Source organism: Typopeltis vanoorti, chromosome 17 (genome assembly GCF_054136105.1).
Source record: "Typopeltis vanoorti isolate ZY-2024b chromosome 17, IOZ_Tvanoo_1.0, whole genome shotgun sequence".
Lineage (NCBI taxonomy): Eukaryota > Metazoa > Arthropoda > Arachnida > Uropygi > Thelyphonidae > Typopeltis > Typopeltis vanoorti.
Genome location: NC_143565.1, coordinates 17,758,936 through 17,781,665, shown reverse-complemented (window position 1 = coordinate 17,781,665; position 22,730 = coordinate 17,758,936). Strand labels below are relative to the sequence as shown.

The following is a 22,730-nucleotide window of genomic DNA, read 5'->3' as shown; positions in this document are numbered from 1 at the left end:
ATTTAACTTAGTAAACAGATTATAATTACTTGCTAATAGGCTCGCATTTATGGCAATGTCGCATAATATAATTCGGAGAAAATTATCGTTTGGCATTTACATTTCTCACTAGCGCCAGAGATTATTTGTAAATAAAATAGAACTTATTAATAAAAAATCCTATAATTATTTTAAATGAAATTTTCTGATTATAGTAACCATTTAGCTAGTTATCATTTGCATTTTATTTATCTTTCTTCCTGCTTTTTTATTTCTTGCTGTAAAATGATTAATATTTATTTCATAAATATTTATTATTAATAAATTTATAGCATTTAACAGTCTATTGCGAAAAGGAGGGGAGTAGTTTCGAAACAGTATTATGTGCTGTACGCAATTATGTACATGAAATGTAAATAGCTGATCTGTTTAAACTAACGAGGTCTGCTGTAAAAAATATCCCTACGAGTATCCCATAATCTCTTTAAGTTAAAATGACTAAAACTATGTACATAATACAGTAAGCAGTAGACGCAGTACTTCCTCTCCCAGTAAACTATGCCGTAAATATTTTAATGACATCATATGTTTAGTAGGTGAGGGAGGTTTTAAGTCATTATTTTATACAATGCTCTTTCATTTCAGGAAGGCTCCTGGGCTGTTCTGAACTCTGACCTTGTGTGTCGATCCCATCCGATCATCTGTAGTAAGCGCTTACACAGCTCTTCTGCCACCAACTTATCGAGATGTCTGCTCCTCAAGAGGACCCGGATCCAACACCCTACCTTTTCGTTTCCCTCGAACAGAAACGAAAGGACCAGACAAAGCCCTACGATGGCAAAAAAATGGTATGGGTGCCAGACGAAAAGGACGGCTTTATACTTGGTAATATCGTCAGCACCAAGGGAGATCAGGTCACGGTGGACGTTCCTGGAGGAGAGGTAAGACAAATTAAAATTACTCAGAGAGGGGGATTGAACTGTCTTAAAGTAGATATCAGCCACGAGTGAAGTGGTACTTTGGCATATTCACCAATTCATGGTTATTATAAATTATCTCTTGGAAGAAATGTTGAAATCGGAGAGTATATACGCATGATATTATTCAGTATCAGCTAATATTCCAGAGGAATTAAAATATGTATTATTTATTTATTTTTTTATGTGAGTCCCATCCACGAAAGATATAAATCTACACATTTAATCATGAGGTATCATGAAGAATACTCAAGGTGTTTTATAAAATATACATGCCTGCAATGGCATTCGAACCCATGACCAAATGCTAGCGCTATTCACTTGTTAATTTGTTTTAAAAATTAACACACACACACACACGTGTGTGTGTGTGTTATTTACGCGCTTCTGTTTTTGGACATGTTATAAATCCATTATTTTTGTACAGTGGTAATTTTAAAAATGTCAAAAAAAATCCCTTTCAGTGAATTTCTTCTGGTTTCAACACTTCTTACAGAGATTTAGAGAAAATGTCTAACAATTCATAAATGTAATGCCGTATAACTTGATTGCTATTTGGTAAGTAAATCGCGTAGCTACGTAACATGCAATTTCACTTATAATCATTAATCTTTTCCTTGTCGGTAGTTTATAATTATGCTTAAAAACAAGAAATATTTCACAAATCATAAAATCGTTTCGAGGAAAATACAGGAAACTTATTCCCTTTATAACGTAACGACGTAAATGTGTCTATTAATTTTTAAATAATTAATTTAAAATAAAATTTATTTAGTTATTTCTAATTTTTAAAACATGGTAGCAAAAATAATAACTCTGAATAACCTGCCTAATTTAGATATTATAGAAAAGATAAAGAGAGCAGTCCATATCGATGACTCACTTTGGAAAGATTCTGGATTCGAATACTCTTCATGAAGGATAAGAGATGCATTTATAAGTGTTTACAAAACTCTACATGAGTTAGCCGGTCTCATCTCATAAATTGGAAAAGCATAATAAACTATGAAGACAATACTAAACGCGACATCAATCCCAACATTAGATTTAAAAAATGCCAAGTTAGTCCTTGGGGAAAAAAACGCAGTTGACAGGAATGAAAGAAGGCCGGGAAGAAAGAAGCCGATTCGGTTATTAACAGTTAGATGTAAATGGATGTTGGGCTGCTGCCGCTCGTGGTCATGAAGTTCGGTGAAAGTAACTTTAGAAAAGACATAAGTCAAAAAACATATAATGCTTTATAAAAGGTTAGAAACTAATAACACATCAGTATTATGAGCGGACTATATATAAGAATAAAAGCTTATAGTTGAAGAGTGTTCGAGAAAAATTCTACAAATCGATTTCGAATCTACATTTTGATCAGCAAGGACGAAATTCGCAGCAACTGTTACTAAAATGGACAAGTGGCCAGAGAAATGAATTGTGCTCACATTCTTTGTACACTGTTAACAGATCATCAAATCATGGAAATTACTTTCGATTATGGTTCGAACGTTTTAATTTTATGAAGGTGTTTTTGCAAAAGTTTTTGAATTCAAATCTACGATTTGAATTCCAAAACGTCTAGATTTCCTGGTTGACTATTCAACTGACATTACTGAAAATATGAACCTCCATAATAAAACAGTCTCCCTTTTTTTGTAGACAATCAATACAAAGCGTAATTTTGATGTAACAGATGAACGAGGAATAAATAACATATTTTAAAAGTCAGCACTACTTAAGAAGAGAAATAGTCGGTGTTGGATATGCAGCTCGTATTATCCAACATGGTTTTAGATGACTTCAGACTGTTTAACTATTGATATCGAAACAATGACTGTTACCTAACATTGAGCGGGCTCATTTACTCTAAAGTTTATACAGGGTGTCCCAAAATTCACGCAAGAAGTCATTTTGATAGAAAACACCGATTTTTAATTAAAAATTGTAATTTCTTATTGATTCATAAAGTATACAGTATAGGGTTCTGCATGGAATAGCATATCGGGTAAATGGCCTCCACGGCTTTGCTGGTACATACGCACTCTTTTGTCGAAATTTTCCATGACCGTTTTGCATAAATGTGGCTGAATTTCGTTGATACAGCGCTCAATTTCCTCCTTCAAGGCGTGGGTGGTCGTGGGCTTGTTGGCATAAACCTTGGACTTCAAAAAACCCAAAGAAAAAAAGTCCAACGGCGTTAAGTCACATGATCTGGGCGGCCAATTCTGATCACCAAAAAGGGAAATTACACAACCAGGAAATGACTCATGCAGTAATTGAATTGTTTCTCGGGCTGTATGGCATGTGGCACCGTCTTGTTGAAACCACATGTCGTCCACATCCATATCTTGCAATTTAGGCAAAAAAAACTGGATTATCGTGTCGCGATAGCGAGCACCATTAACTGTTATTGCCTTACCAGCCGCATTTTCGAAGAAGAATGGACCAATGATGCCTCCAGCCCTAAATCCGCACCAAATAGTGACACGTTGTGGATGCATTTGTTTCTCAACAATCACTCGTAGATTTTCTGAACCCCACATGCGACAATTTTGTCGATTAACGAAGTCATCAAGATGAAAATGAGCCTCATCGCTGAAGATGATTTTGTTCGGAAAATAAGCATCCACTTGTTGTTGTTTCCATAATCCATTCAACGAACTCTCTTCGCTGTGTGTGGTCAGTAGGCTTCAGTTCTTGAGTCAATTGAACTTTGTAAGCATAAAGATGCAAATCGTTCGTGAGAATACGCTGTAGAGAGCTTCTCGAAATGCCCAATTCAAGACCACGGTGCTGAATTGATGTTCCCGGACTCTCAGCAACACTCTCACGAACTGCTTCGATGTTTTCTGTTGAACAACTTGTTGAAGGATAGCCAGAGTGTATAAGATCACTAATTGTTCCAGTTTCCTTGAATTTTTTAATTAATCTTTTCACAGTTGATGAAGTTAAATCACTATTCCGACCATATTTTGTACGAAAATTGCAAACTGTAGCTGCCAAGCCTTCATTATTTTTAAAATATTGCTCAACAATGAAAATGCGTTGTTATTTCGTGTAGAGCTCCATTTTTAATAAAAATAACCCTGAACTGTCAGCTGTCACGCTGTCTTTTTTTTCTCGTTGGCAACACTTTACCGCACAAATGGCGCTAAATTTAAATCTTGCGTGAATTTTGGGACACCCTTTATAAAGTAATAAAAGCAAAGGGTAAATGAGATCACGGGCTTATGTTAACGCAAGTTATTGAAAGACTTTTAAAATATTAATTAGTTATTCACATGTGACGTCATTTTCACGCCGTATTTCACTGGATTTGGGGAGAGAATCCTGCAAGAAGAAATGGTAGGGTGGCAGATACCCTTTCTACAAAGAGTTACTAGGACAATCACAAACATCCATTCCCCTAGCGGGATTTGAACCCGCAGCCTCTTGGGTGGAGAGCAGATACGTTAATCACTCGGCCAACCAGGTCGGCTTGAAAACATTTCCAGGTCTAAAAGATTATTTCGTAAGTCAAGACATCATCCAAAAATCAAAAGGGAATTTTTTTAAACCTGTTTTCAGATCTCTCGGTGGAATTTTGTTCACAGTCAGGCTGCAACACTCAGCACTAATTTATAAGATATCGAGGGACAGAATACAGCTACTGTTCAAGTGATGGAAGTATTCAGTAATTCAAGAGAGAATCTTTTATCCAAGAAAATACGATATAAGAATGAGCTAAGAATAACAGGTAGAGATAAGAAACAATAGCTGAATAGTTCGATATATTTGAAAATTAAGGAAAATGTGGTAGATTTTATGGCAATTGTTTACAGTATGAATGCACCCATATATTTCAAGAATTAAAACACCTACTGAAAACTTCATTATGCAACATTTTAAAATGGTCTGATGTCAAGAAATCAAATGACTACTGTGTGCAGAAACACAAGAATAATCCCTATAAAACTATGAAGCAGTTTGGATTGGTCTTTATTGAATTTATTGCATAAATACTACATACATATTACATATTGCAATAGAGACTATATAAAACCTACTACAAAATATTTTATATAATATTTGACAAAAAAAAACTATGATTAATTGATTTATATTCAAATGTTGCCGATGAAAAGATGTCATTCCAAATGACTTTGCTATTTCAGAAATAATAATATTAGACCTTCCCGACATTCCGATGTCGTACATTATACATTACATTGTACATTATATTTTTTGTTTATCTGCACAAACGCTTTTGAGAAAATGAGAGAGAGAGAGAGAGAGATAGAGAGAGAGAGACTATTGAGAGAATTTTTTCTCATATAAATAACTATGAGGAAATTATAGACAAGAACAGTTACAATTGATTTCATTCTTGCTTGAAATATAATTTTTTTCAACAACTACCCAATAATTGAATAAAATAAAAAAGTTACATCGTCTAACAAGTACCTCTCTGCTCGATAATTAGAAAGTTGATTGCATATGTTAACTTTTGTTTGCCTTACGTTAACATTATAATAATATTTATAGTCTTTTAAAAATATATCTTTTAAGTTATATATATTTAGTTAAGCTTTTACAAAAAAAAAAGAATGCTTGTTTCATATTTTATAGGAATGATCAAGTAATGTGACTGAGATGAGATAGATAGAAATGACCGTGTTCATGAGAACACGATGAGGGAGGGGGACATTTATTTTAGATAAGCAAATAATTAGGTGGGTGATTTGGAGGAGAGGAATGAGTAAGGTGAAATTGAGGAGTTTATTAGCACAGGAGATTTGTTAATAAAGAGAGAGGTGACCAAAAGATAACTACAACCTCACCTTCTCACTCTCTCCGAATACGTGATTTTTTTTTAGGCAATAAAAAACGGGACACCGTCTGCAATAGTGAAAGGTTCCTCGAAACTAAAATTTAGTCAATATATGGAATGAAACTGTTATTATATTAGGGATATATTTTCTTTGAAAACTCCAATGCATTACCTTTCGATTAACAAATCGCCTATGCTGACAAATTCCACAATTCCACCTTTCTCATTCCTCTCATTCCTCTCATCCACCTCATTTGCTTATCTAAACTAAATGTCCCCCCCCCTCCCACACACACACTATGGTAATGGTAACCTACAAAGGATTCCCACTTTCACTGCATCCAGCCGAGCTAAGCCTCTGTCTTTTCTTTAACCTAAGTGAATCGAGCAGGTTACTCAGACTTCCTATAGGCATGCTGCCATTTCTATAAACTACATCGGAATAAATTGGTCCATTAAGGACCTTGATTAATTATTAACTTAACTATTTTTATTTTGCTATTCATTGTTCAATATAATGCATAGAAATGAGTCGTCATTTAAAAACCATGTGTTTTAATAATTTAAACAGCAAATCCGGTAGGCAATCGTAAATTTTAAGGACATAAGTTAAAAATCCTTGTTGTTGTTATTATTATTATTATACAAATTTACTCTCTTTCATGCTGTAATAAGTTTCTAAATGAATGAATATTTATTCCACTTCATAGATCAATGCATTTCATTTTCATCAATAATATATTCGCTTGAATAATTTTACTATTTCATTTCAGAAATTATTATAATATTACAAGTATATACTAATTTATAGCCTAATTTATAATACATATTTATAGTCATTAATAATTAATATAGTTGTTGTAATCAAAATATAATTTAAATTAAAATTATAATTAAATTAAAATTATAATTTTTTTTACATATATCATAAACAATAATTATAGATAGAATCTGGAAATTATAAGAATCGGTAGATGTCGCTTTCACACGAAATTATCTTGGTAATAATCTGAACAAACGTTTTTGAATAGTTGTATGTGTTCAAAGCAGGGCTTTTATGAGAATAAATATCACATTTTCGGTAATACAAGGCGGGGACTATATATAAACAACAACACTTATTTTTACTTCCTTCGTGACATGAAATTTACGAACCTATTTTTTCAACGACAACCTCTGCCAATAAACATTGCTATTCTTGACCGTAACATGTAATAAATTAAGACTTAAAATTTTTGTTGTGAAGATATTTAAAGAAGAGGTCTGGCTGTAGTCCATACAGATTATCGCTGATCTTAAGTGGTTTACTAATAGTGAAGACTGGAAACAATCCAAAAGGATTGTTCAATAATAGATGCGCTATTTAAAAGGCATTTTATAAAAGCATAAAATAGTATTTAATTGATTATAAACTTTCTTTATATTTTAAGATTATGGGGAAAGTTTAGTTTATATTTTATATTCTCTTTTACCGATGAGTTTGGATCATATGAAAATGTTATTGTGGATGGTTTTATATTTTCTATTAGTTTTATTTTTTTTATTCTTAAAAAGTTAAAGTATTTCAATTCCAAAGCAAATGATTCGATAAGTTGAAATGGTTATCAACGAACATTTTTCAAAACGGAATTAAAAAAAAAAAAAAATATTCTGTCACTCCTTCAAAAAATTATATAATAACGCTGACGTTGTTCTATAAAGATCTAATACAAAAATAAAGAATGGGAAAGAACTTATGATATTAAAATTTTCAATGGAGATCATTAAGTCCATTGATAATATCAAAACATTATACCTGTGGTTAGAATAAGTTTGAAGATTCAGTAAAAATAAGTACAAGAAAGGGAAAGAAAATCTTACAAGATAATTTCTAATATATTCAATAGAATCGCATTAAGTTTTGCAGGCTTAACCTTTATGAAACGTGTTAATAAAATGTTCTCAAGTCTCATAGTTGGTGGAGCCGCTTGAAATAATTTGCATGGCCCACTTTATGCGGAACTTCCATTATTGACTCATGAGGACAAACTTCATATTTGGATTGATTTAAAAATCGCAGAGGAAGAGATTTCTACTGAAGTGTTGCAATGGGGTGCGGTAGTCAGCCTTCTGATATTCACAGTGCACGGGAGAGAATCCTAGATTCTTTTGTATCATCATCATCATGTGGTCTTGATGAAATTGACAGACAATGAATTCTGAATCACATAGCAGTGCTAAAAGAATCAGGAGTACCATATTTCGACATCTTTAAACCGGGACACATAAAAAAACCTATCTTGACCATCTAAAATAATACCAATGTCTGGCAGTAAAATCGATGGAAATGCGCAAGGACAACCTCAGCGATCTGAACAGTATCTTTGGTTAAAGGAAAGTTTGCTTATTATCATATTCTTAAAAAAATATAAAGATCTTTTATCAGCATATATTTTGGCAGAGGTAGCAAAACTGATAACTACAAAATGGCCTGCTTTTGGAGCATCTATTTCTTTATTGGAAAGAACTTTTTACGAGTATATTAAAAATTTAAATGGAGATGTTTAAGTCCATTGATAATATCAAAAAATTACAGATGTGGTTAAAATAAATGAAAAGGTCAGTAAAAATAAGTGCAAGAAAGGGAGAAGAAGGAAATAAAGAGAACATCGGGTTTTGATTTCCTTAATCCTAGGAAACAAATGGAAAGAAATGTCGGCTCATCAATGCCCAATTTTTTTCACAACCAGAAAGGTATTTTTTAAAAAAACGTTTAATTTAACAATTTACATTAACAACAATTTAACAAACAGAGATGTTTAGCGGACCAATCTGTGGCACTTAACTTTTCTGCATGTACATAAGTCGTTTACTTGGGTAGTATCCATGATTCAGCAATATTAACTTAATGAGTGGAGTACGGTTCTTCTGTTAATTAGGTAATCGTATATGCCACATTAATATGTTGTTTTTATTAGACACACTTGTTTCTCTGACTCTCTCAGGATCCATACGATACAAAGATATACTAAATATATACGTTATATACGCAGAGCAGAGGTGGTTACACATATCACTACTAAAAACGAGAAAATGAAATTCTAGTCTTCCAACAAGTACTGTGTGTGTCCACATTACATTTATCATATGATATTATAATGTTGGTAAGGATGAAGTATTGTTATTGTTGCTCGTATCCCATCTCTTCTAGGTTAAACTGCTTAATAAGGGCCAACCAAATATAGTATAGATATTTTTAAGCATGACCCAAAACGTAATGCAGTTATGTGCCCTGCTATAGCTGAAGAATGCTTCTTTTTTAATATTATGTAAAGATAAATTCCTCAAAATAAAAAATTACTACACAAAATAATAAAAATATTTTTTCTTCCAGCATTTTTATAGCTTGTCACATCACCAACTTTTCTGATCTCAAAACGACATCCTAGTTACGGTATCGTAGTTAGGCATCATGCCTTGGTTTTTTTGTTGAGTGTGGGAATGCATATCATTTTAGTCGCTTCTTAAGAAGGGTTAAAAAAAAGAAAGAAAAGAAAAGAAATAAAAAAGCGGTTGAAATGATACGCACTCCCACACGTGTAACAAACGTCAAGGCATGATTCATAACTATATTTGGTCTGTTGTAATGGAACAGTAAAATCCAAAGGAAATGAGATATGAGAGACAGTGCGTCATCCTTTCCAGTAATGTAATAATCATATGATGATGATGTAGATAAACCTGCATTGCTTGTTCAAGGACTGAAAACTCGCGGTTCTCTAACGAACTTCAACAACTGTCTTAGGTGTATTTCGCACCTAGCACTTATCATATTGGTTTAATCCATTCGTTTGCATGCATCTCTAGCAGGATGGGTTTAACTGACATTCGTTATTTCAGTTCCTTTTGAAACTTTTGTCGAGACATTCAGTTTTCGGGTACAAAATGTTACGCATGATAATTCTAACTATTATTTCGACTTACTTTGTCAATAAAAACAATTTAAAATTCAAATGAACAAGGGCATATTTTCAAGATTAATTTTGGCCATCTTAAAAATACCGTATTTTATTAAATTGTATTCTGCCGCTAAGTTGTATATGTTTAAGGGTTTTGAGAGATTTTTCTGCAAATGATCTGACCGAAGTAAAAATTTGAGAGAGAGAGAGAGTACCACAGATTTTTAAGAAACCATAGCTGAAGAGTAACATGCCTGCGGAAGAATTGGCAAAATTAATCTAACGATATTTACGTATTTTGCAAAACATACAGAAAACGATATCAATTTGTTATTTCGGTTAGAAATTATGAATTTTTGGTCTATATATATATATATATATATACATATGTTATAATGGTTAAGCAAAGTATCTCTTCTTGGTTTTGTATATTTTGGTGAGATGCCCGTAACAAGCAAAGGAATTCAAAATGATCTGAAGGAGTTGTGCTTCGCTTGTCTAACATTTGTGCAATCATGTTCTTTCTTTCTTTTATATTGTTTGCATTCAGTGCAACTTCTTCGTTGTTTTTCTCTACAATATTACTTTAACAACATTCTGGTTATTGTTCCATGAAGTCTTTCTTAGTATCAGATGCATTTTACAGTACTTTTGTACGAGAGTCCCTACTTATTTCATATCACACACACACACTCGGCAATCACGTTAACTAGTATAAGAGAAAAGCTTTCTTATTTTAGATGTTACAAGAAGAAGCCGCTTCCTTTTCATTATGATCGCGCTGTCTAAATGCTGAGTTTTTTTTTTCATTTCGTTTAACTTAACTATTCTAGTATGTGAGTTAGTAAAAGCTTTCTCTCTCTCTCTGCACATTTAATATTTCATTCTGTTATTAAATCGAGCATATGATTTTCTATTGGCTTCTTTTTTTTTTTTTTTGCTCCTTAGAGAAATGTTGGAATCGCTGCCCAAGCTTTAGAAATCGCATGCTTAAAAACTTAATAAATAAGAGAATTTGAGGACAGAGAAGCCCCTGTCATCTTAGAAATACAACACTGAAAATCTGGAGCACTATTTAGTTACATACGCAAAACCCATTAGAGATCTTTGTTTGCAAAGAAACAGTGTTGAGCCAGGGAGAGATCCGATAGCATTTTTTTTTCATTCTTTCTATTTTTCAAAGAACTGCACACAAAAATATGACTAAGGAATGATAATTGTGCCTGAGACCAGCCAGCAAACCTAATTGCTACTTCCAAGGATTTTAGTGAAATTTGCCACTGATTTAGTTATTTGTTTATTTATTCGTGTAAGGTCCGCCCTTACCTCAACCATCCCTTAGGACTGGTTGAATCCTCTGAGGGACTAAGTGTGTCTATTTTTATGACTGTAGATTCATGTCTGTGTTCACGGGTCGGACGAAAAACCCGAGTTTCCGGATGAATAAACCTTCTACATCCGTATGAGACCGGCTAACTCACCTTTAGTCAAAAGGTGATAGAACCAGATAAAGGTTCCTTACGTCATGGACGGGAATCGAACTCAGGTCTTTACGACCAAAAGGCTTCGTCTATACCGACTGAGATACGGAAGCTCCCATTTGCCACTAATGATAGCCATTGATACGTAATTTTTAAAAAATAAAATAAAAAATAAAATCAGTAAACTAGAAATATATCTTCTTCAATGATAAGCTATAATACAATCATTAAGGATTTGATAATAATAGTAATTCAATAATTAAGGATTTCATAATAATAATATAATCATTAGTAATAATAAATCATCTTATCAGTGGCAAAATGAAACGTTCACCAATAGTTTGCTTTTTTGTCAATGTCAGACTACAAAGAAATATTCATGGAATTAGTTATATGCAGTATATACTGTATACAGTTAAATATACATTTATTATTAATGGATAAATGCACGTTTAAATTGCGACAAAACACTAAATGATGGGATTTCTAATCAATAAAATTTTTATTTTTCCTTGTTTCATCCAAGTCTTCAACTTTCACGGGTTATATTAAAATGTTTAGATTTCTGAGTTTTGCATTCCTATAGCGATTGGCGAAGAAGGATCAGCTACAACAAGTGAATCCACCAAAGTTCGAAAAATGCGAGGATATGTCATCTTTAACTTATCTGAATGACGCTAGTGTGTTGCATAATCTGAAAGAACGGTATTTCAGTCATCTTATTTATGTAAGTAAAAATAACTATGATACCACTTTACAGCAATTTCATATCTAATATAAAAATTTTCTTTTTCTCTTCTCTTCTCTCCATTCCTCTCTCCTTATCTTTCCTCTACCTTATCCTTCTCGTTTATTCCTTATTCTGATGTGTACTATCTTTCCTGTCGTTATTGTAACGTCTTCACATGTATTCCTTATTCTAACGCATATTATCTTTCCTGTCTTTATTTTAACGTACACTACCTATCATTTCCTTATTCTAACGCATATTATCTATCCTCTCCTTATACACCACTACATTAATTTATCCATTCAAATGTTCTATCATCTGACCCTGTCCCGTCAACAATAAAACAACGATCATCTCATCCCTTCTCCCTTTACTCAATGGTTTAATACTCTGTTGCATTATGTCCAAAAATTCTCCCTTCCACGTGTACCTATCCCTTATTTATTTAATAATTCTGACCCATTCATATAATGATCAATGTACTATTCACCAATATGTTACCATCGAATCCATCCTCCTGTCTAACCCTCCACTTCTCCCCAACCAACACTCCCAACTCCTCTTCCCTTCCATCAGAGATCAGTGAAAAAGGACCAGTTGCAGCAAGTGAACCCACCTAAATTTGAAAAAACAGAGGACATGTCCAATCTAACGTACTTGAATGATGCCAGTGTACTGTATAATCTCAAGGAACGTTACTATGCCAGTCTCATCTACGTAAGTATACTGCTTTGCCAACTCGTAGCGTCTTAGCCATAATCGCTTACATAACTTTAATTATAAGTACACTAACCGCATGTATTTTTCATTTTCAGGATATACCTGAAATTTACAAAGTTATTGGATTGATAACAATGAATTTTTAAGCCTATTTTAAAGATGAATGGTTTTTAATCAATCATTTAAGAAAGTTCACTTTACTGTGAAATTGCTTTCTATTGCAATTGTTTATATTATCGAGTGCGAAGCAAATGCAATAATGCTTCATGGCATAAGTCTTTCTTTTCTATGCTACCAAAAGTCTTTTAACTGAAATTTATTAAAAAGTATCGAGACAACTATGAAAACCGAAATTGAAATTTTGTATTTATAAAGTCTAGGGGATAATTCCGTACAAGGATACATTCTGTATCTGCGCATTTGAATTCTTGGAATTAGCCGTGATGATTATTTTGCTTTTGTCTTAATTTGAGAAGAAAAAAAAAAGAAAAGAAAATACTAGTATCCTGTAATAAAACGGTGATTAGTGCATTAGCAGGATGCGAATTGCTGATTACTATAAATCAATTGGTCTCGATACTTTTTTTAAACCAGAATTCTTGTGGTGAAATGCTTTGATTTTTATATGAATTATAAACTAGCTTATATGCTGATAAAAATTTCCTCTACTTCCTCTTACTTCTACAACGGTGCACGTATGTGTGTTTTTGTGGAGATCAAACATTGCATCTTTCTTAAGCTTTCTGGCAGCTTTTGCGGCTTCGCTCATATAAGCGTCTTTACAAATTTACTGGAGGCAGCCCCTTTGGTCAGTAATTTAGTAAGAAACCTAAGGTATTTAAGGAATTCTGATGAAATTATTCCATGTGAAGTAACATTAAAAGCCACTATATAAACATACGGTTTAAACCACAGATATAAATTGAATAGCTAACTTCCATAATACTGGAATATATTAGCTTTATGGAGGTCGTATAATTTACTTCCGGAAGATACATAAAGAATGCCTCTTCGGTTACGTTCTAGTACATTCTAGGGTATAAATTCCAATTTGAACTTTTAAAATATTCCTTCAATGTTTTTCGAAGATTTTAGTTATAACACGTTCCCGTTGATCATAAAACTTTTCAATCGTCTTCTTTTGAAGCGCAGGCGTAGGCGATTTTTGTTATTATCTTCTAAAAATAGAAATTTCCTTATAGTTCTGTTCATAAAACTTTTCGAACATTCATAAATGAGCACAATAAAGATAACATAAACTTGACGAACTATATCATCTATAAATTTTCTTAAATAATTATCTTTTGTGAGTTGTTCTCCTTTCTCTTGCAATACCTGCGACAATGGAATCGAATCTAGAAGGCTGGACTTTATTTTTATGGCGAATAAATAGTTCACAATGAGTTCTATAAAAATCAGTTATAATCTGTAAAAAAAGATTCTTCGGAAATATTTAGAGAAAACATTTCAAAATTAATGCAGATTTGAATTTATATACAACTAGTCAGCAATATTAGATAACTTTAAGTAAATATCTAAAATATTTCCCCCAAACAATAGTAAGACCAGGCGTATCTCTTTCCATCGCTTCCATTATCTTCTAGAGCAGGAATTCTCAACCTGTGGTACGCGTACCACTGGTGTTACGTGAGCCACTGCCTTACTGGTACATCTAATATCTTGAATTAAATATAGTGGTACGCCACTGGAAAAGGTTGAGAACCCCTGTTCTAGAGAAATACATTTATTCGAATGTTTCGGATATTAAAATAAAATCTTCCAGGAAGGTGTCATATTTATAATTCAAAGTTTCTTATAGCAGAGAATTTTTTATAGGTCAGATAAACTTCAAAACTTGAAATGCTATATTTCTTCCATCGTCTGACATACATTTTAATTTATTTTTTTAATATTTTGAATACTTCCATTTTAAGAAAAGAAGTGACCTAGCTATAACTCCAAAATATCCCGAAAGGCAAATTTTGCTTTATAAGCGTGCGCGCGAAATTTTTGAATATGTGCTGAATATTCAAATTTTTTGAAGGAAATTTAGTATTCGTAATTTACAAATACAGTTCGTAAAATTGACGAATTTATTGGTACGCCTAGAGATATGACGATTAGTAAATATCGAATTGTCATAAGTTTCTGTTAAATGTAAATATAGTTAATTTCAGTTTTGCTTGTTGTTTTCACCTGGCGTTGCAATACGATATTGCTTAATGGTGTGGCAATTGGCAGCTTGCTTATCGTTTGCATGTGCAAATGTTTCGATTAATCTTTTGCTTTTCAAACTACGTCATCGTCTTCAAATAAAGTACGAGGTAAACATATATGGACGATCTGGGTTTCGCAAGAGCATTTCCTTTGGATAGCTGCTGAGATCAAATGTATCACTTTCACCGTCGCCTTTCCCCCATTTCCTATATGAAAAAAAAAAAAAGGAAACGTAAGGCATATTACTTCCATAAATTCAATGTTCTCTATTTCTTGATCCTACTTCCAACCATCAGTCTGTTACTCTATTAACTATTCTTTTTCTTTATTTTTCATTTTTCCTGTTTGATCATTTTTCATTTATATTTTATATTTGTAAAATTTATATTTATATATCTGTAATTTTATATTTGTAAATATTTGTAATTAATCATTCATGATTTATATTTGTAAATTTAGTTGAATTCGTGATATTTTGCTTTGTAGCAATATTTCCAATATTATGTTGTTGTTTTTTTAAGCGTCAGAATGTTTCAGCGTTACGAATTAAGCAAGTATGTGGCCATCTGGGCGTGTCTTAAAATAATGAGAATATCGTTAACATAACACTGAAACTAAAGCCACGTTATTTTAAATTCCTCTGTAAGATGAAGAAATTTTAGTTTTCCAAACATGGGCAGTAACGCTTACAGAAGTGTGAGTGAATATAAATAAGAAGAAAAGGGTGGCTTTCCTTGAGCTATATTTAGCACTCGGAGACTGCTGTCACGCCCAAAGAACTTCCCGTTTCTATGTAGAGATAATGCTGGAGGAGATGGGACATACGGATGTAAATAAATGAAATGGAAAAGTACAAGTCTATGACAGCAATGCTTCGTTGATATAAAATTATATCTAATTGTGTTATTAATGATATCAAAATTCAAACACAGTTCGATTATTTGCGAAATTATCGGAAGAAACAGCCATGATAATCCAGAAACTAAATCTAATTAAACATCGAATATGTATTTAAAGTGAACATGATATTTCTGTTTCTCTCTAAGGAGGCAAACTATAGTTTGCTTTAACTAACGGGTTTCTGATTGAGACAGTAAGTGTGCATGCTCTTTGGCATGAATTGCCTTTAAATATGATCTCGAAGCAGAACGTTTTTTTTTTCTTTTTGTGTTTTTTTTTCATTGAGCTGACAGCGCCTTTTCGAACTGTTTTTTATCCTTAGGCCAGACAATTAAAAACTGTAATAAAAGTTACAGTGCTGTTCAGGATCATATTACTTAAGCCTTAATACCAAGGCCACGTATGCTGAAGAATCATGCACAGTCTGCAAATGGCCATGATACTATCACGGAAACTTCAGTTTCTTGGTGTAAAATGTCAGCTTGCTATTTAGTGAGAAACACGAATATCTATCCTTCTAAAATAGTTTAATTGCCACGATGAAGATTTTAAGGCTCTTTGTTCAAAATACTAAAATATGGGTGCATGTATTCCATTGTAAATCTAGCCGTTTGTTCGAAGAATCAGTACGTGAATGGGAATAAAAGTTTAACGTCAAGTGGCACTTATTTTGAACTTACATCCAGAGATGGGAGACAAGACTAGACTTCAGAACAACAGTACTGAAGGAAGTGAAGGAAGTAAGGAACATTGGGAATGATGGTGGATAGAAATATGAAGTTCTAACATATTTCAAAATAGAGTAAAGACAATTTATCTCAGGGATTGCTACAGTGCAAGGGAACCGACTCTAACTAGTAGAGGCCTTGTATAAGGCCTTGATCAGACTACTCTGGATTACTTGTGCCGGACCCGGGATTAAAAGGGGATAAAGAAACTTTAGAGAGGACACGAAGGCGGATAATAAAAATGATGCTAGGACTGTGGAATTTTGGTTACGAGGACAGACTGGAAGTATGTAATCTGCAGAACCTAAACAGAAAACGAAGGAGTGAGAGGATTAAGATATTTAAGTTGCTGAGAACTATCTTCCGTATGAACACAACTGGGAGCACAAGAGGAAGAGATAGGAACAAGAGGCCATCTTTGGAAGGTGCACACAAGGAGTGGTGAGTAAAGGAGCAGGAAGCAGTTTTTGTTGTTTCATTGAGAATTGTAGGTTCATAGCCTGTAAATTAGTCAAGGAGGTATAGAGAATTTTTTTGTTGTGAGACGGACCTGCTGTAGTGAACTTCATGAGACCATAGAGTTCCATAGTGAATTTACCACTGTGTAAAGACTAAAAAAATTACTTTTACTTTTATGTAAAAGGAAAAATAAAATATATTCTTTTGTGAAACATCTGCTCGTGATACCTAAAAATGGATGCATTGTTTGGAATCAGCACGCATTATAACCCTTTACATTACTTTATATTCCTATTAGGACAAAAGCTTCATGCTGGAAATTACATCTTATTTTTATAAAAATGAAAGTAGAATATCATTTTAAGAGAAGAAATAAGCAAAGCACTTCAAATATGACAGGTGCTTTCACTCTTTATTGCAGCAGGTAACGAATTCCATGGAAAAAATATTTCATTTAATAATTCAAAAAACTCTATATTATGGATTCTATACTTCACAGCTTTATGACTGTGAAGCGTTTTTTTTTCCACAGCTATTTGTGAAGTATTTGACACAGCTTTTACTCTGTATTACTTTTAGTTCAACTCAATAAAAAACATCAAGATCGGCGTATCGCCAGAGATGTCGAAACACAAACATTTAACAAAATATTTTCATCTAGCCAACGAAGTAAGTCTCGTTTTTAAAATTGCTCATTTCTTAGAGTGATTGGAACACTGTCGGGTATGACATAACCCGGTCTTTCTAAAACCGCATTTCATGAGAAAAAGAAAAGTCATAATGTTGTTATGAATATATTAACTACTGTGGCTATCAATATTTCAATACAAAAATCGGGATCGTTAACTAAAAGTTTCTCAGACTGTGAGATGCGCCTCAGGGTGAGGTTGAAAAGTGAAACAACACCAAAAGGTTCCTTTTTCACTTGTGGATTAAAAAAATCGAATAATAAATTTAAATAAATATATAATCATTGCATCTTATGCTAATTTCTAAACGTAACTGCTGTGAAAGTGATTTTTGCAAATAGTTTTAAAATATTGAACTACTGAGAACTTTTAAAACTATTTGTGATAACACTCTCACGCAATCATACACTAGGTGGTCAAAATATTAGAGATAAATTCCTATGCAGTATCCAAAATTAATATTCTTCTAATCACATGTGGTAGGCACCGAAGCTTGACCTTGAGCGACTTTCAACGGAAGATGATAGACGAAGAATCCGAATAAGCAGAAAGCACAAAGCCAACATTAGGCATATGGCCGATCTGAGTGACATATGTAAGAGAGTATCACCAAGATGAAGTCCAATGGTCATGCTAAAACTGTCCTAACATGGGTGATATAACCAGGGACTGTGTAGAGTTTATTAGGACAAGCCATGCTTTGCACACTTCCGCATGGGATATAACAACAGGCGACTAATCAGGATGCCACGCATGCTTAACAAGAACAAGCAACTGCGGAAAAAGTGGCAAGGAAACATCGGTATTAGACAAGGGGGGGGGGGCACAATTTCCAGCTCATTATTATTTCATGCAGACGGAAAGACGATGGTTTGGCGACAATAACACAAATCCATGAGCCTACCGTGTCTGGTCACAACAATACAAGGCAGTGAAGTTATGATCCAAGAAATATCTCCCTGTCATTCCTAATCCTCCTCCTCTCTCTCTCTCTCTCTCTCTCTCTCTCTTGATATTAGCAGAACAAGATCCAAGTGATGCGATCTAGATGAACATTGTTGAGACTAACTCATTCATGTTGAAGGTTTGCCCTGAATCTCGTTATCCTGGGTTTACCCGGGATAACGAGACATGCCACAGGGCTTATGCAGTCCAGGGATGATTTAAGGAAATGATAATCAATTTACCTTAATTGATTGTCATTTCAATCACCAGAACTCATTCCCATTAGGCATCTTTGGGAACAGTGGAATGAGATATTGGTCACAGAGATTCACTCTAGCAAATCCGTTAGTGACTTAGGAATTCAGTATACCTGTCTGGATGGCACAATACCTCCGGAGTGTCTTTTAGGAACCTCGTGGAGTCGATGTGTGCACGAGGACATTGACTGTACGACTTGGTTATACAGTTCATATAAATTAAAAGTACAAGTTTTCCATTATTATTTACTATTAATTTCAATTTTGAAAATAAGCACAGTCAAAATCCAAAATCTTTTGTAAAATTGCAGAAAGAGTATGCTTTTTAGATTATATCAGAAATGCGAACCATGAATTCACGTCAAGAAATATATAACTAATGTACCAATTTGAACCAAATGTGCTAATAGGTATCGCTGACTGGTTATAATTTCAGGTGACGAGTAAGAGCCAAATATTAAGATTTTTTTTCTACATTTAATAAAATAAATAATTCAGGGGTTAATTTCATTATAAATGGGAAATGAGTTAAAGAATAGTTTCTCTCATTATTAGATATGTGAAGAGCCAAAGGCTTCAATTCGGCGACATATAACTTGTTTAAGTTAAGGGATATTACATCCCATATAGTTTCTTAGCCGAATAAGAAACTCAAAGAGTTTCATGCCGAATATAGTAGAAACTGTATAAAGTTCGGCGATTCCAAGCGTAAGCAAATACCTGGATACTGCAGCACTGATCCCAAAGGGTAGTGCAAGCTGGGGCAACTCGTGGTAGAAGTGGAGCAAGCTCCAGTTCCTAGGAGCTAAGTTCACATTATGGGCAAATATCAAGAATAGTGATCGGAGCTTGCTCCACTTCTACCACGAGTTGCCCCAGCTTGCACTACCCTTTGGGATCAGTGCTGCAGTATCCAGGTATTTGCTTACGCTTGGAATCGCCGAACTTTATACAGTTTCTACTATATTCGGCATGAAACTCTTTGAGTTTCTTATTCGGCTAAGAAACTATATGGGATGTAATATCCCTTAACTTAAACAAGTTTCTCTCATTGCTTGGCGAGATAAATCAAGTCTTGTGCAAGAGTCAAAAATAATAAGAAAAATGTCTTAAGAAGTTCACGAAGAGCACATAACCTAATAATGATGCCATATATAATCGGAGAGTTATGCAATGTGCCATGAAGAAATACGTTAGTCATTGTTAAAATGCAGCACTTTGAATGGTACATCTCTCAAGAAGTCCATCGTGAATATTTGTCTTTCCATTCAGGTAAAGAATTCGTTAGCAAGGCAGAAGACTTGATAAATTCGTGTATGATTATATTTTATTGGTTTAAAATGCTTCTAATGAGGCAATATAGTTTTCAATACTGGATCACTAATTCAATTCCTTATGTCTCACAGACATATTCCGGCTTGTTCTGCGTCGCTATCAATCCTTACAAACGCTTTCCTGTTTACACAAATCGTGCAGTTCAGATGTACAAGTGCAAGAGGAGAGGAGAAATGCCACCTCACATATTCGCTGTATCTGATGGAGCCTATGGTGATATGTTGCAAAGTAAGTCTTCTGGTCATTTCTAACCACTTTAATAAGAATCTAACAACCTCTTCAGTAATATAAAACATTCTTTAAAGCTTCAAAAATTGAAAAGAAAGCATGTGATCAATGATGAGTGATCACGTAAAGATTATATGATTAACGGCGTGTAAATAAATAAACATCAAACAATGCTCAGTTTCTGTCGACTTAAATGATCGATATGATCAATAATGGTTTCACCTTTGGAATCGATTATTAACGATTTGGTTAAAAGAAATTCATCAATTACTCTTATTCGCTAAACAATGCAATAAACGTTCGTTTAACGTTATCACTCATTGATGCATCAGCTGAAACCAGAGTCTATTGCTGAATTTCTGGAGAAACCTTTAACAAATTAAAAAACAACTAATCGACCAGCTATTGACACTAATGTCAACAGTTGGTCGATTAAATACTGGAACAATGTTTCTAGTGTGTCGATTACATACACGAAACGGCGTTCTCCTTTTTTTTAATGTAAAAGAATTTGAAAATGAAAAAACACAGAATTGCTTGTAAAAAATGCAGTTCTTCAAAAGGAAAACCGAGACCATCTTATCTTGAGATGGAAAGCCATCATAGATAATTATAAAACTTATATCACTAATTAAGTTTCTGCCTTTCAATAAAGTTAATTTTTAGGTTGTTTCAAATAATAAAACATAAACTATATTTATGTTTTAAAAACACAACAGCAACAAAAAATAATAATAAATAATGATAAGAAGATTTAACTTCCCTATTCAATACAAGAACTATTTGTGGATTAGCATGAAGAAGTTAAACTTTGCCAAAAAGTTTAACTTCTTGTCAGTACGTTTCAATACCATATCAACTAGTGTCGTTAGATCTGCCGGCAACACATTGAATTCTCCCTCACTCCCAGAAAAATTTCTTATTTACAGCATTTTTCTTATAACAGTCATAAACTAACTTTGTCAGCTTTGCTTTCCATACTACTGAAATGTTTAAAGCACTTCAGTAGAAATTAAATATCAGTAGTGTATGAGGTGTGCTACATGTTCTTCATATTGAGAAATATTTGCGAATGCTTTATTTTGATCAGTTTGTATTTTAGCATCGTTTAGATTTTTTTCGTTGAAATTTTTAATTTTTTCCCCTTTTGTTTTTATTTCCAGATCGTGAAAACCAGTCAATGTTGATCACGTAAGTTACGCAAGGAACCGTAATGTCCTAAAAACTCCTCACATTTAAAGTTTCTTTAAACAAAACAACAGAAAAAAAAATAATGTAAATCTAAAATAATTACGAAAATTTGCAATTAAAAAAGTTCTCTGTAACCTTTACTAAACTACCTAAATAAATAGAAAACACAAAGCTTAATTTGTTAAAAATGGACGAGATTGTTCAATAGTATTTGTTTATAATGTCAATTTGTTTTCCTCCCTGTTGTGTTATCTCCTTTGCATATCAGAAAAATTTCTGAACTTTTAAAACATTTCCTGATCCTGTAGATGATATTAATATTCCCAATCATATAACGATGTCCCAACCTTTGATATCCTCATTTCTTTCCTGTAGAGGCGAGTCCGGAGCAGGTAAAACTGAAAACACCAAGAAAGTGATACAATATTTCGCCCACATTGCAGCTTCAGGTTATAAGCAAAAAGTATCTACTGGTGTAAGTTAGAACGTTCATGATGAGTTTGTTTTACTTACTATGCAAAAGTAATCCTATAGCTGCCGTCCCAAAAATTGTCATAGCGAAGATTTACTTCTCTATTTTATCTGTAGAATAAACTAGGTAATGTTGAGAAGCAAAGTCGCGTTAATGATAGTTTTTGGAACAGCAACGGTAAATGAAGACGAATATAATTTCCTTTTGGAATCAAATCAAATCTGTATTTATGCAAAAACGAGCAGTTTTATGCTTTCCGTTTTAGCTCTTAAGCCACTGAGCTTTCCAAAGATTTGAATGTCTGCAGAGGTCACGTTTAACCAACGCATGCGCATTGTGGGCTGTTAATTGCTAAGAGAGTCGGGAACATTAAGACGGACATTTATAAAAGAGTTTCATTTTTCGCCTATCCTAATCCTTAACCTAGATAACCTACTATCCTTGCCTAGTTTGTCTCTATCCTCACATCTTTAATGCCCGTCCTCTTCCTGGCCTACCTGTGTGTATGTCCAAGCCAAATAGCCTGTGAACTTTCGTTGCTTATAGAACAATGTTTCTTTTTTTTGTAACTTAGCGGTGAATCTGGTGCCGGTAAGACAGAAAACACGAAGAAAGTAATTGCTTATTTCGCTAATGTCGGTGCCGCTAGCAAAGGAAAAGAAAAGAAAGAAGGGGCGTCCAAGAAG

The 22,730-nt window shown here is 33.5% G+C and overlaps 1 protein-coding gene across 24 annotated transcripts in view; it reads left to right on the top strand.

The window, feature by feature from the left end:
- Positions 1–624: 624 nt before the first annotated feature.
- The window catches only part of LOC150097195 (myosin heavy chain, muscle-like), a 136,852-nt gene continuing 114,746 nt past the window's right edge, over positions 625–22,730 (top strand). For 15 of the 24 annotated variants that reach the window (XM_090407172.1, XM_090407183.1, XM_090407168.1 and 12 more), the window contains exons 1-5: positions 625–920; positions 11,760–11,900; positions 20,225–20,381; positions 21,545–21,572; positions 22,619–22,730. In XM_090407172.1, coding sequence (XP_090263298.1) covers positions 726–920; positions 11,760–11,900; positions 20,225–20,381; positions 21,545–21,572; positions 22,619–22,730 — 633 coding nt within the window. In that variant the 5' untranslated portion in view covers positions 625–725. Of the gene's footprint in view, positions 921–11,759; positions 11,901–12,479; positions 12,621–20,224; positions 20,382–21,544; positions 21,573–21,947; positions 22,048–22,618 lie in introns of all 24 variants that reach the window. The other 9 variants (XM_090407177.1, XM_090407175.1, XM_090407185.1 and 6 more) reach the window with 2 other exon arrangements.